The sequence below is a fragment of the Nilaparvata lugens genome, chromosome 3 (assembly GCF_014356525.2).
Source record: "Nilaparvata lugens isolate BPH chromosome 3, ASM1435652v1, whole genome shotgun sequence".
NCBI lineage: Eukaryota > Metazoa > Arthropoda > Insecta > Hemiptera > Delphacidae > Nilaparvata > Nilaparvata lugens.
The window spans coordinates 14,063,582-14,080,339 of NC_052506.1; the positions used below are offsets into that span (position 1 = coordinate 14,063,582).

The following is a 16,758-nucleotide window of genomic DNA, read 5'->3' on the forward strand; positions in this document are numbered from 1 at the left end:
TACTGATTGACTTTGAAAATATTATGATATACTCTTATTTAGAATGATATACCATGTCATGTCCACAAATCAGATTACTTTGATCAAATCGCTTAAAATTTCTAGATTAATTATATTTCTCGTGAATAAGCTGATTGATTGCAAAAATAGTTGAACAGCTGAACATAATTCTGTCTCTCTTCCAAAATAGGCACTCACATCTTCTGTTATCGACAGACGACGAAATTATCATCGGTTTTTTCAAGGATGAATAATTATTATCCTTATCATGTCCTTCAGCGAGTTTTCCCAGGGATGAGACCTAGTGCAATGGAATTTTTATATCATAAACCTACTATGTTCCAAATTTCGTGAAAATCGTTAGAGCTGTTTTCGAAATCCGTTGGACATACATAACCAGATATCCAGATAACCATATACAGAAATTGCTCGCTTTATATAATAGGATAATAATGATATTAGTATGGCTTATTGTGGTGGGGAGTTCCTGAAGGAAGTTCCACCTTACCTGAATATATCATGTAAGCCATCAATGGGCCTTACGAATGTCATACTACAGCATAATTCAGCCGGGACCGACAATTTTAACGTGCCCATCCGATAACACTGGAGATTTATGTTCAAAAACTTCTGGTGATGAACGGATTATTCAATATCTGATCATAACATTGACAAATTATAGTTCAAAGCAAACAGCAACTCTTATCATAATTTAAAGCTTATCATTCTCAAAACTCAAAATTATCACGAACATCAATAATATTCAATTAATCGAATATGCTAGTCAACTACCGAAATTGAAATTGAGCATTATTCTTTGATTGGTCGCCAATCCCGGTTATGAATTCTCTTCAAGAATCCATTCATTCAATCCCTGAAAAACTCTTACTTCTAGATGCAAAGGTTTATTTGAAAGAAAGGTTTAGATTATATTCAAGATAAAGCTCAGGTTCTAGATATTAGTTCACTGTTTTCTTCTCTTTTCAATAGGCTACACCACTCCAGGATTAATTCAGTTATCTTATCAATTCTACTGAAACTGATAATAGGCCTAATAATATACGTTTTCTGTTCAATTTATTGTTGGATTCCAAGGAAAAGAAGAAATTCATTCAGTGATTGAATGAAAAATAACAGAGCTCAGAAAAAATCGTTATGATCTTCCACTTGCCACCTGCATTGTTTTAGCAGAAAGTCGTTCCTAAATAAATTGATGTATCTTGAAATTTCTGAAATCACTAGCACTAGCAACATTCTTTAGCCCGATACCTGATGTCTGAAATTCAACTAGGCTATGTCAGTGTGAAACATTTTTTCAACTTGATTTACTAAGTTCATTAAAATTCGTGATTAATCCTCAAATACTGTTGGTAATATCACGGTATTTGGAAGAAAAAATAAAAATTAGAAATCCGAGTACCCTTTTAAAATATACTGTTCAGACATGTTTCGGCTATATTATGTCATTGTACTGTCGTGATTATAAACAAAAGAGATACCATATTACCCACGGTATATAGAAGAAGGTACATCTAAATACTGTGTATTTTTTCTTTGGTGCTAAATAAAAATATAAATAAAAATTATTAACCCAAGTACGTAAGTACCCTTTTAAAATTGTTCAATCACGACATCATAATGGTATTATATAGCCGAAACATGTCGTGATTGAATAATTTTAAAAGGTTACTTAGGTTCATAATTTGTATTTATATTAAAAAGTAGCACTAAAGAAAAAAGAAGCGGTATTTAGATGTACCTCCTTTTATATACCGTGGGTAATATTGTATCTCTTTTGTTTGTAATCACGACAGTATATTATAATGGCATTATAAACTTATAGCCGAAACACGTCGTGATTGAAGAATCTTAAAAGGGTACTTGGATTTATAATTTTTATTTTTAATTAAGAGTAGCCCCAAAGAAAAAAGACACAGTATTTAGATATACCATCTTCTATATGCCGTGAGTAATATTATATATCTTTTGTTTTTGATAACAAGGTGAAAATAAGTTGATCCACTGGCTATGGCTACTAGCCTACTATGCTATGGGCATAAATTCACTATGAATATGCAACCAAAAAATCGTCCATAGTCTAGTAAATATCTAGTCATTCATCATAATACGACGCTTTTGACGGCAATCCAGGACAGCATTCGGTTATTATTTATGACTGCAATTTAAACTAGTTACATTTTAGCAGGCTATGTAGTGTGTAGTAAGGAAAGGTATTGTTGAAATATGAATAGTCAATAAAGCTTGAATAGGGCCTGCATACTAGAACGAGAGAAAATCGATTAATAATGGATCAATATTGTCACAGTTTATGAACGGCTAAACGAATATTGTGGATCGGCGGCGGGGTGCCTTTGTGCGCGAGCAACAGCTGTTGGACTGATGCTTGAGTACACCCTCCAAATGCTATTGGTGGCTCTCCGAGCGTGAATTTCAACATGATACAAACCGTCGCACAAAAGAGCACAAAACACTTACGATTGTGTAAAATGCGATTAAAGTGGGACGCTGGGATCATGTGTGTGCTCCTCTAAATCTCTTTTATTCATTGCCATATCAGAGAAAATGTGTTCAACGGTATTCACGCTGATTGGCAGGAAGCAATGCAGCAATGGATTGTCTGCTGGCAGGGCTTCCAATGCGCTTAGGTCCGCATCGCATTCCTCCACCAGTTTACCGCTGCATTGTGCCACACAAATCTCACTTGCCGAATTCAGTCAGGATTATACAGAAATATTTTTTACTCACTTGTTTTTTCCTTGAAACTCTGGTGATTTTGTAAACACTGAATTCATGAAAACAATATTTTATAATACAGTGAATCAAACTCATTTCACGGTAATATTCAAAAAATTAGATTATTTTATCCACATAAGAAGCGGGATTATCCATTGATAGGAGGTATTATTCCTTTCATAAATATAACGTTTATTAAAGGTATTGTCCACAGATTGACATCACCTCAGTGCAAAAATGAAGCGAGATGAATTAATCTGAGTTGGGATATAATGGAGATAATATATCATCTCGTAGTATCTCGATTATATATAATCGAGAACTATAATAAGCGAGGAATAATGATGACATTACATCAGCCAACTGGACAAGAAAGCAGTAAACAATATTACTTTATCAAAATTTCTTTTTCATAAAAAATATGCTCATGATCACTAATGTATTGGAAGTTTCCTTATTCAAATTTCATGAATTGATTTCAACATTTTCTCCCCAACTATCATCATCCATCAACGGTCTTGCTGACAAGAACTCGGTGAGTTATGGAATAACAATACACGGATAATCATCTATACACGGATATACAATACACACTGATAATTCAAAATTCCCTCTGTATTAACAGGCTTTGCCCATGTGAGGAACCTTCTTCAAGCTTTGTATTATGTATATTGTATATTGTTTGTACTTTCTAAGAAGAAGAATAAACATAATTTCAATTTCAATAAATGTGTTTGTATTTAAAAGAAACAAAAAGCCAAATTATCCCTGAATCCTCATAACAATAAGAGTGACATTGTGGAATCACGAACAATAATTATTGTCTCTGGGGAAATAATTTATTGTGTTTAATTGAAGCTGCAATAAGCGGTGATTATCAGATGAGGACGGAGAAGGTGAAGGAGAGATCCGTATTGGGACGGTGGATCAGCCTTGCGTGAGGAGTGTCCGATATATTGAATAAACCAATCACCGTTGACAATGATGGATTTTATTTTTGTGTGACCCACAATCGGCCTCAACAGTAACCGTCATTAATGCATTTTGTTATTCAAATAGGTTGGCATTCATCAGCGAATGATTCAAGGCGCTGCCATCGCACCGAGAACCGAGTATTGATATTCCAGTCAATAACTACAATGCACCAATACAACGCTCATAAATCACTCTTTTCGGCCGGCCTCGAGCATTCAAAGCCCTGAAAAGAATATCACAACGCCATCCATATACGTAAGTAGATTATTTTATGGACGTGCATTTGTTTCTCATTGTTTAGCCTCGTTTTGTGTTGTTACTTTTGACGTTCGATATCGGCTGTCTTCTCCTTCTCATTACCTCCTCATTCTTCCCCCTCCCTTCACATCCCACTGAAAACCAAATTCCTTCAGAGACCCTTGTTACACTGCCACCTACAAACTGCATTGTTCGCTTACAGCCGTATCGTTCTAATTATATTTCAACCATGTTGTCTGATAAATGATTCATTATCAACATTATTCTTGAATAATGGGGGATGAATAATGATGAAAAGAGTCAGGCGATTAATTATGTATTGTAGATTTGAAAGGAATTTCAAAAATGGGGAGCAGGAATTGATAAAGATGTGGAATAGTTGTGTTATCAACACTATTTCAGGTGTTATCAGAGAATCGTTTTTAATGGGAGGTGGATTAAAAAATTGGAAGTATTTCATGCTTTATCCAATCACATCCTAATTACTATTAGTTCATTTTCAAGAAAATGTTATTATATTACACATGATGCAGCGGTTTTATTCGGTGGAAATCCTGTGATCGATGACATCGATGAGATTTTGAATCTCCTTTGTACGAATAATATAGTATTAATATGCAGCTTTAGATGAAACATTTTTCAGCTCTATGTAGCTATGGGAAGCGTTTGACATTACAATATTAATTTCAAGTTGACACTGTTCAACCTTCTTAGTGGACGAGTTACATTATTTATAAACATCTCTTATTTGCAAGAACTTAATAGATTAATATTTTTTATGAGTCCAAATACGACATACAAACTTAAAATAATAATCTTCCGAAAATTTGGCTCTGTCAAAAGCAGGTGATTCGTGGCAAAGCTTGATCCGTGAGAAATAACTACTTATTGGTCCAAAAATTGGTAATATTTTCTGTTGGCGAATTACGACATTGTAGGTAAACATATAATGTGCCACGAATACTCGTTATTTTTAAATCACTTTTTGCTATTGGAAAATATTTTTTTTTGCTATTATTACTAAAATCGTTATTTTTATTACATTGTGTTGCTTTGATCAGTGACTGACCCAATAAGAGTTTATCATTATCGTATAATCAAAATTTATTACATGGGAACATGGTGGGCCTTCACTTTAATGGGCTGACAATAAGTGATGAGCTAGTCATACAACCTTTATCTGAGGCGGAGGCTTGAAGAAATGCAAGAGAGGTGTTGAGAACTAAATTTTAAATTTTCCAGCACAAGCTTCAACTGAAATCAATGTTTCCCATGGCTCTAGCCCTATTTTCGAATGAAAACGTTGATTTGTCATTTCCGGCAGCTTTAATATAGTTAATACAGTTATTAAGTCATGTTAGAGGCCCTAAACATCATAAAAACTCTGCCACGAGAGCCAGGTCACACGATATCATTGGTAGATTATTATCATCGTCTATTCCACATTGATAAAATTTCTTTCATCCATCCACCTTACAATAAACCTCAAACGCACAATCAGAATTTGGAATAAATATACTATCAATTGAAAAAATCCTCTGTTTATATTCAACACTTGTGCTCAACATGTAGGCCACCTAGCCTGAATATAAATTATACTACTTTTCACCCTTAACTGAGTAGATTCTGAACCGGTCTTGATATCACATAGTTTTTATCAATTACATTATATAATAGATTTTGTCAGCTACTCTACTCGTTGAGAAGTTTTTATTTGTCAGATTCATATATAATCTATAATCCATCGCAAATTATCGATAGCACTTAAATTTGTTGATTGAAAAATGCATTATGTAAAACAAAGCCTAATTAGTTATTTAGCTAGAAAAATTGAGAAAACTTGAAAACTCTGAAATTTATTGAAAAGCTGAATACTTATGTATATGTTCGAATATTATAATACTATAATACTAATACTATAATACTAAAATATAATAATACTATATGTTTGAATATGCGATATAATATTCAGGAACAACACAAATGTCATAGACATACAAACATTCTGGTACTGTACCGTATTAATGATCATAATAATCTGCTGTTAACTTAACAAGAATCACGTTGGTAATAACGGAAACGATATTAGGCAAATCAACAATAATAAAGTCATTGGACCAATTTGGCCTACTTGATAGAACAATAAAAGCATTCATTTAGAGCTATAACAGAAAAGCCTGCTCGTTTCTTATGAAAATGTGTTGACTTTTAAGCTGATATAGTATCGGAAAAATGAAGCTTGAACTGACGAAGCGTTTATAACGCTTGATCTAAGCGTTTATAACATGAATTAACTGACTTCCATTAACAGTTGGTTATTCCACAGTAGCTTACGGAATCGAAGCAAATTAATATGATTCTTATAGTTTTTATCATAAATGTTATAATATAAGTCCATCTAAGTTAACAACTTCTATAGACTTTTTACAGTACTTCACACATTGAAATGGATTCATCAAAACCACTCACAATATTTTATAAGATCACATATCGACACAAAGAATCCTAATTATTTATTATTTGTATTCGAAAAGTAATAATATTCCCTCTCATAGTAACTTCCATTTGACAGATGTAGTTTTAATGCGATAGCTAATCGATTCAGTCTCATACAAAATACCAGAACCACCTCTCTCACTTTTTTCATTATAAAATACGAATTAAATTTGATATATAAGAGAGAAATGGTCTATTAACGACAAACTATGCTTTGTGAGTTCTGAAACATTGCTTTTATGCACAAAGAGCGTTATATTGTTCATTCAATACAATGTTCATTCAATCAAGTTGGAAATCTTTTAGGAAAGGTTCACCGAAAACTACTTCTAACCGCAGGCTCGAAAAGTAGGAACTTCTACTATAGTGCTTACCCTATGCTACTTTTAATAATATTCAAGTCTTATTCAGCCTGAAATGGAGCTTGATGCTTCAAAAAACAAGTCAGTATGGTTGCTTTAAACCAAAGAAGACTTGTTTCAAGAAACTTCATTCTCAACTCCATTCTCATCTTTGAGTAATATTTCTAACCTATAAAACCAGACAAGTATCATTTACTATTGTTTGTACTTATGTACAATATGCCAATTCGATAATGAACTTACCCCGGCGCACAATAAGTATCAATGAAGGAATCCCACAATGAATCTTCAAAATTCTCCATAGAAAGCACTGTTCACCGTAAAGAAGTGGTGTTCTACACGAAAGAATTCACAGATAGAACTAGGTAAACTATCAATCACCACTCTACACCGCACAATTTTCTCATAAAATTATAGTTTATTATGAAGAAGAATTGCAATAATATTACTACAAAATAAACTTGAACTCAATGGTACTGTACCTCGTTTAGTTAAACTGACTAACAACGACTGCAGTAGTGATTGTTACAAAATTGAGCTGCTTCGGTGACGAATACTGATAAGATAATTGAATGATTGTGCAGGCCTACCTGATGAGAAAATCGGCGGCCCTTTGTTGGTGGGGCAGGTCCAGGTCGTGAGCCAGCTTGAAGCAAGTGCAGTGAAAAGAAGCAACGACAAGTGCACTGCGATGCAAGAACAAAGAATACAAGTCACTACAACGATCTGACACAAGCGGAAAGACGCATCTGAACGGCAGAGCTTGACTGTTCCGAGAGACCGGCAACCCCCTCCCCACCAAAACTCCCACCCCGCCAGGGGTAACCCGAGCGCCAATCACCTGCTCCCTACGCCCACCCACCCACCAATCCCATTGGCCCGATGGCCAACCAAATTCCAGCACACAAAACACACCGGCTATTCTTCCCCATTCTTTCTCCCATTCTTCTAATCGCCAACCCCTTCCAAGTAAAGACCACGACACAAAACTGAGAAACATACACAACAATACTGTCTTCCTCTTATGAAATCCCCCTTCCTTTTCCACTTCAAATCCAACGTCTCAGTTTTTCTTGGCTTTGGCTACTCTCAGCTCTGATAATCCATCACCTTCAGCTAGTTCTTATCTCTCAGGAGCGGTGTAGGGGTAGGACTGTCACAACCCTCCTTTGACCAACAGAGAATTGAGGAAATCAGGATAATTCTCTAGGTCAATGATTTATATCTATTTTGTTTTTAAATTCTACTTTAAATGAATCAACCCTTAAGAAAAAAAAGCTTTAATACACATGTACCAATGCCAACTATGAACACCATATAATTATACCTTATCATCAGCCATACCAGCCCGTATTGCTTAGCATAATAAATATCTGGGACCGAGCTTCGCTCTGGAGTACAAAAGCATGAAAAATTTATTACGAAAGAAGAATTATAATAATATTTATAGTTCATACAGAAATGTTCTATCGAATCACAATGAATTGAGATCAATTCCCAGAGGAATGCAAAATTTTCCTCACAAAGATCCGGTTGCACAAAAGCCGGTTAAATATTAATCCCGATTAATTTCACGTGAACCGAATCAAAGAAGAACATTTCAGAAAGATGGTTCTACTGGAATTAATCAGGATTGAAAATAACCCGGCTTTTTTGCAACCGGCACTAAGTACCTGATTGAATGATTACAAAAGTTCAACAGCTGGGTCATAATTTTGACACAGTCCCACACACGTGAACTCGCTCACTCACTTCCATCATCAACAGACGACGAGATAATTATTATCAGCTCTTTTTCCGAAGATGAGTAATAATTATCATTAAGGATTGATGATAATAATAATAATAAGAAGAAGAAGAATTAATTTTAATGTCATTCAGCGAGTTTTCCCGGGGATAAGACCTAGTGCAATTGAATTTTTATATTATAAACCTACTATGATCTGGATTTCGTGAGAATCGTTAAAGCCGTTTTCGAGCTCCGGTGAAATACAAACATATAAACATCTAAACATATAAACAGAAATGGCTAGTTTAATAGTATAGGATAATCATGAAAATTCATTAAAACAGTTTCTACAAATGACCTGTTTTTTTAATCGCAACTCTTCATATTAAATCGATCTGGTGTATCAAGTAAACTAGAAAAGATGGGGATGACTGGTTTTGGACAGACAGGCTTCTAAGTGGTCAGATAGGAGTCAACTTGATTGACAAACTGGTTGACTCAACACTCAACAGCTTGATCTGTCTAGATCTGGGCTGGGATTGAAGTTTGACAATGTTGATTTTTCCAAAGTCCTATTAGTATTTATCATGGATAATTATTCAAAAATCTTGAAACTTGCTCAGCATTAATTGTTCTATAATTAACAACAGTGTTGTTGTATAGGTTGTAGAAAAATACTGCTGAGAGGTGCTTGATAGATAGAAGGTATCTGAATGTAGCAACCACATTCAAATACCTTCTTATTATTCCATATACATAATCCCTTTTCATATATTTTATCAGAGTTCTTTAGAAATAAAACACTTATTAAAATGGGCTGCTTTTAAATAAATATATATAAATTTTGAAATATAAATTTAAATTAATAACTTTTACCAGAAATAATTAGTCATATGAATTTAAACATATGTTCGTTTAGTATAACATATAGTTCGTTTAGTATTAACATATGTTAGTTTTATATTAATTGGGAAACAGTTATTGAATTTTATTTTATTTTAGAACCTGAAGATGGTGTAAACCGAAACTAGTTGTTCAACTATTTTAAAGTTTTTTAAATAATGAAGGGTGCTATAAGATTTATTTTGTTTTATTATTTCTTTAGAATTATTATATGAAGCGATTTCTGTTGCCATTCATTCTTATTTTGTATTCTCATATCAGGCATATAATTCTCATATTGACTCTCAGCTTATGTCTCCACATTTGAGCTGACAATCTCAAACCTTGAAGAGTTATAAAATTTCCAGTCAACCCTATTCCACTCATGTTTTCTTAAAAACTGAAGATATTGATAGTTCATATTCAGTCTCTTCAGAACTGTTTTCTCTGTTTTATTCGCTCTGTAGCAGAAAATAACTTGAAAAGTCAATGAGAAGCTAGTTCCAACTCAGTTCAATCACAGACAAATTATACAAGCTATTAAACAGTATCTTCACTCTATAGTTCAATCAATTGCATGTAACTTGTAGCTCCTATCGTGGCTATAGAAAGTCAGTAAACAATGATAATAACTTTATTATTGATAAGATTTGTACTTTATACATGTACAACATGCTAATTCGTTAATGAACTTACCCCGGCGCACAATAAGTATCAACTAAGGAATCCCACAATGAATCTTCAAAATTCTCCATAGAAAGCACTGTTCGCCGTAAAGAAGTGGTGTTCTAAACGAAAGTATTCACTGATAGAACTAGTGAACTATCAATCACCACTCTACACCGCACAATTTAATCATAATATTGTAGTTTATTATGATAACTTGAGGTACTGTAAAAGTTTAATGAATGATGCAAACGATTAAATAATATAGCCTAATAAACTGGAAATCAACAACATTTAAAGCATATTTTTATTCCTCAATCTCCAGCAATCTTTAGAATCCTCCATATTCCACATCTAAGCCCTCCTCTAATTCAATCATTTCAACAAAATCACTACCAATCTCTCATGTATTGTTGTAATATTTCCATAAAGTAGTAGTAATGACGTTACATTGTGATGACATTCTCATGAAATGTTCATTGTATTGTTTTTGATAAATAAATTGTTCTATTGGAACAGTTTGAGAGATTTGAGATTATCACATGTCACAATTCAGGTATTCAGAAAGTCACTATCCATACTGCCCTGCAGATAAGACATACATATACTCAATTAGAAATACTCAACAGGCATGATGACTGTGGAAATCTATACAGATATACGAGAAACCATCCAGTAGCCTACACAACAGACTGTTTAAATAAACACAAAATATGATTGGAATGATGAAGCCAAAAATGAGTTGAGCGCGCGCTGTGGCGAAGCACTTGAACACAAAAAGGTGCTGCACTGTGCACTGTGCGCTGTAACACATGTTGATAGAGCGGCAGCCAATGAACGCTCAGCAGCTTGCAGCCTGATGGATGATAGCAGCCACATAGTAGTCGGAAAAGAAAATATTATGGCAGGATACAATGAGAATAAATAGAAAAGATCTTTGCTGTAACAATGAACAGCGAATGAGTGGAAGAACGGTCAGCAGTGGTTGGACGAGGAGAGTTGATGAGACTCTCATTAGACTTCCTGTCAGTTTTAAGCGAATTGCACTCAAGTACTCAACAGTTGCGGCGTCGACATGATTGGAAGGAATAGTGCATGCACCAAGTCGTCCACTCATCTCTCTTGTGTTGGAATAACTGAACAGAGGCCGGCATTAGCATGACAACTCGGCTGCCGGCTAGTATTCCAAATCATTCAGTCAACAGACGGACTGCTTGACTGTGACTGTCGGCTCATCTTTGTTGGCATTCCCTACAGTCACAATGAAACAAGTTCACGGTAGGCTCTATCTATACATTATTCTATAGAATCGATAATGCCATCGAATCGACTTCAGCAGTCATTGTCTGATTGTAACAGAGGATAAATAAACGGTTTATAAGACCTATTCAAATTATCGAGTGTGAACAAGGAATGCAGATGTAAAGTAAGGTGTAAAGATAACTCATGAAAAAATTGAATCGATTTGAGAATATATTAACTTTTTATATTCTGGAATTATATTTGGATTTTCCATGTTCTATAATATAATGGAGACTGAACAGTTTTTCTACCTCACCGCACGCTCGTTATTGTGAAAAATAACTCATAATTTCTGCTCATTATCTTCTTATCTTTGACGAGCCAATCAGAAGACCAGGATTGGAACTTCCCAAGGTCACGTGACGTATCTAGTATTTGCAACATGTAAAAAGCATTATTGTTAGATAGGCGTTTTATTGACAGTTTCCATTCTGTACCAATTCTGTGACCGAACTGACCAAGCATACAACAATGGAACAAACACGTGGCAAGCTACGCTTTCGATCCACGGAAAATTAAATTCGATCAGCTCATTGAAAAAATTATTTTAAGATTTCCAATGATTACAACATATGTTAGAATATCATGTGTCAATTATCTCAGTTCCATATGGCATTCACCTTACCATGTTCATAACCTTACTAAATAGGATCCTTTTTCATCCTTTGAAACCCTTAGAGGCAAAATATCTCAAAATCCTTTCTTAGTGCGCGTCTAGCATGTTTGAAGAATATTTGTGCAGAGTTTTAAGTCTGTAGGCCAATTAGTTTGAGCTGCAGTGTGATTTTACATGAAAATTTTCAAAAAATGCCCTCTCCTGGACCCCTTTCTGCTCCTGGTCAGGATTTTTCTGTATAGATCTAATTTTTTTCGTAGCTGAACAAAAAAGTCCCTCATGACTTTGCTGTGCAATAAGCGGTTGAAAAGTACAACATTTTTGGGAACCCCAGCTCCCTCAGGGGGGCAAATTTCTGAAAATCTTTTCTTAGTGGATTTTTTGAGGCTATCATAAACAATTGTGCAAAATTCAAGTTTGTAGGCTCAGTAGTTTGGGCTATGGTGTGATTTCAGTCTGTCGGGGCTTAGGTAGCCTTTTATAGATATAGAGATAATCATAAGACGTCTCACATCAATTCATTGTGATCACTTATTTCCACAAAGTAGAACAGAGCACATTTTGTTTCATCTTATGTTTTCATCCCTTCGTGTGCTTCAATGAGCTTTGCTAACTATATTTTGTTGTCTGATTGAATATGTTTGACCCAACTTTGTAACCATATGATCAAGAGATTTACAAAATGCACATTGAACATTATCGATCCCACACTGTCTAAATCAGGGCTCAGGTTGTATTTTGGAATCAATCAAATTTCATTCATTCAAGTAGTTGCATATTAAAGACAAGCTTCACAGCATTGAATCGTCACAATCAATAATAAACACAGGAAATACAATAGTGCAAGGAGGAGACGTCAATGAAAAAACACTGCCTCTTCGAGCACCCCCTGGAAGAAATTGTTTAATTCTAGTTGATTTAAAGGAAATTTTTATTTTTCAATAATTCTATGATTTTTAATTTTCTTCCCTCAAGACATCCACTGTGTATGGCGCTCTTTTCAACAGAACTTCCCTTATCCTTCCAGTCATCTCTGAAAAGTTGGAAAAATCTTTAAAATTATGGGGGAGTCTATTTATAATTTCCAGTCATCTTTGAAAAGTTGGATAGATCTTTAAAATTATGGGGGAGTCTATTTATAATTTTTATTGCGCAATAGTGTGAGCCTTCCTCCAGAAGGGTTAGTCTATGTGCCTGGTAACCGAGGATTGAGCTACCACTCATCGTATTCTAGGAATGATCAAGTACAATGTTTTACATGTTCCTCAAACATATACAAGAAGTTGAAGAGTATTGTGTTGAATAGATGAGTGAATTTCATTTTAATTTTACTTTCCTTATCAATCCACTTCAGCCTCAATAGTTCGTGAATAACTTGCAGGCAGTCATTCTTTTCTAACTTTCCCAAGCTATGAAAAATTGGATAATCTTCCCCTTAAAAAAAACTCTATTTTTATTCTATCGAGAAATCCACCAATCTCGATATCTTCGTTTTCTCTTTGATAAGTATTATAAAGGATTGTTACGGATTGGATTGTTGAATATATTTTTCGTGTTTGCATTATTACAGATAGTTGAAGGATAAGTGTGTGAGGATACTCCTGTATTCTACAATTCTACATCCTTCTTTCTTATAGAGGTTAAGTAGAAGTAGTACATTTTCAGTTGGATCAGGACCTTCTTTATACTTTTCTCCTCTGCAAGATGTATTTTCTAAACAGTTTACTGGTTCCGTAGAGAAGCACCTGTAATCTGCTACTATAGTATAAGATAGTTTATTTCTTGGGAGCTATAGCTATGGATAGAGAAAATATAGCATACACTATATTTCTCTATGCTTACATATGAGCTACAAAATCTTCATAATAGGTTCAGAATATATGTGACAGAATATTGGATGATACAGAATTTGATTACCCAGGGCCTGCTGCAAACAAGAAAATTCAGTAGCAAGTATTCAAAAATTGTAAAACCCTTAATAGAATTTCAGAGAAAGCAGTATATAAATCAGAGTAACAACATTTAATGTCAGAATGAAAAGCGATTTTGTGTGAATTGTTGTTGAAGCTGCTTCCTGAGGGAGAAGCATGTTACGAATTAATCTGTCTTTTACACGTGAGTGTATCTTTCCGAGCAGACTGGACCGAGTAATGTTTATTCGGTGAGTGGAGATGAAATATCATCAGAGTTGAAATCATAGCGAGTATTGCAAGTCACCCGCATGAAAGCGATATTGAACAAGTGAGACCCTTTTCTCACTCTGTTACTCACTCTTTCTCTACGACTTCTATCCTTTTCCCATCTGACGCACTCTTCTTCCAACACCTGTTAGTTCCCAGACCAGTCACGTCGTCTGGTGTCTGTGATGTGACGCAGCAATTCACTAATTGAGCCCTCCTAGTCCAACATGACCTGTCCGATTTTTCACTAGTCCACACTTCTTTGGTCAATAATGATCGTACAGTGGACTGTAATTACTTGGTAGAGATTGATGGGTCTCATAGACCGCTTGAAAAATATCTTGTATGCTCTTAATCTTTGAATGAGGAATGCAGTTTCTTGAGTTTGGAACCACAAAAAGAATCACCAAATAGATTGAGTTCCCATCACATCATCCACGGAAAATCAAACAATGCTAATCATAATTTTTGAAGTTTGTATGAAAGATAAAAAAATTATCATTCTTGTCAAGTTCAGATACAAATGGAAACTTGATAATTAGAAATGTTCCTTAACGATAGATTTCGTTTACGATAACAATTGATTCAATGTACAAGTTTGTGTAAGGATAAGAATACAGTTCTGACATCCTTCAATTACATACTTTACATTGAGTTTTTTTTTTGTCCCTGACAATGAAATATTTTTAATGTTCCTGGTATGAATAAGTACAGCAATCATGTGAGGAAAGTGAAATATAGTTCAATATATGTATTCTTCAATAAGATGTGTTGTATATTTTGATAGTCAGTTGTCAACATTTCAACCATGAAATGGTATCACTCTCAATCATGATTAGGCCTATGTGTCCGAATAGTTCTAGGCTCAATGTTTAACACTATTATTTTCATTATTCAATTAGATGAACTACCTATATATTAGTAGTATTACCTATTACCTAATAGTTCTAGGCCCAATGTATAACACTATTATTTTCATTATTCAATTAGTTAGATGAACTACCTATATCATCCATGTGCATTCCTTAAATTTCTAAATTTCTATCAAGGGGTTCCATTACCACCAGGTAATTCATGTTAAAATTTCGTAGCATTGGATTTGAGCTGTTACCTTGTAAGGCTGGTGAAAAAAATATCATTTGACCCAATGTATAACACTATTATTTATATTATTCAATTAGTTATATAAACTACCTATATCATCCATGTACATTCCTTAAATTTCTCACTATTTTTCAATTTCTATCAAGGGGTTCCATCACCACCAGGTAATTCATGTTAAAATTTCTTATCATTGGATTTAGGCTGTTCTCTTGTACGACTGTTGGAAAAATATCATTGAATAGTAGCAGAAGGGTCGTCGTGAGAAAATTGAACTCTTGTCATTCAAGCACCTTGACAAGAGGCCGCGCCGCCACTATGGTAAAACAGAAAAAGAGGTGTCATACCATTCTAGTCGCGTATCTTCAAACTTTTCAGACACGGTATATGAATGATATTGGTCTTGAATAACAAAACCGGGTTTGGGGGTATATTGGCAGGTTCTTTTGTCAGCTCTAATCATGATTGGCACCCGACACCGTCTTTAATATTTTCATTGTGCAATACTCTCCCGATGGCAAGTCTTTCACGCGAACAAAGCAATACAGACTATGAAGGGATAGAACTTTTTATGGGAGAATTTACATCGTATTAGAGGGCCTTGCACATCTATTGTGGCTGCACACAGGGCCTGCAATTGACGTCTAGCGGGCCAATCAAGGTCACTCACTCCTCACTTCTCATCCTTTGTCAATCAATAATAAAAAACAGCTACAGCTGCCTGAAAAAAATACAATAATTTACTATATTTCTACTACTGAGTCCAACTGTTACACCTGAAAACAGCAGACCTTATACAATTTGATAGACGGGGGTAGTAGCTGTTGAAATTCACACTATCTATAACCACAGACTGACCATAGATTCTTGTCTCAACCAGGTTGTAGCAATGTCAGCATAGCTTCAAAAAATAATATTAATATCAGACTTCAGATTCTGTTGTTGGTACATCTCACCAATATCTATCCAGTGATATCCATCCATAATGAAAACACTGGGATTTTGTCAGAAAGAACACTAATTTATTGTAAAATTACATAAATGTTTCAACACCAATGGAGTCATCTTCTGTGCTCAATATTGATATTATTTGTAAGAAACGCTGACTTCACTTTAATTCGCCCTAGCAATAGTTTTGGCAAAACAAACCTTCCACGAAGTCAGAGTAGTGAACAGTCAGCCTGATTTAGGGTTGAGGATGTTCAGACGTCTATAATACATCATTGCATGACTATTTTGATAAGCATTTTTCAATAACGTACAGTATCTCATCAGCCATGAAAAGAGCAGAAATCTCGAAAAATAATAAGTTCGCTAATAGAAACAATATAATTTGAAGCAAGAAAGAGGAAAATCATTGATGAAATGTTAAATTTGGTAGATTCTAATGCAGTCGCATCCATCTTCGAATATTGATTTGAATTCGAATTATCCAAT

General features: G+C 34.6%; 1 protein-coding gene across 3 annotated transcripts in view; it reads right to left on the minus strand.

The window, feature by feature from the left end:
• LOC111051578 (transcription factor Sox-14-like) overlaps positions 1-10,297 on the minus strand; it is a 32,706-nt gene extending 22,409 nt beyond the window's left edge. The window contains exon 1 of one of the 3 annotated variants that reach the window (XM_039425445.1): positions 10,153-10,297. In XM_039425445.1, coding sequence (XP_039281379.1) covers positions 10,153-10,211 — 59 coding nt within the window. In that variant the 5' untranslated portion in view covers positions 10,212-10,297. Of the gene's footprint in view, positions 1-7,088; positions 7,369-7,435; positions 7,593-10,152 lie in introns of those variants that run through there. The other 2 variants (XM_039425446.1, XM_039425444.1) reach the window with 2 other exon arrangements.
• Between the last annotated feature and the right edge of the window lie 6,461 nt (positions 10,298-16,758).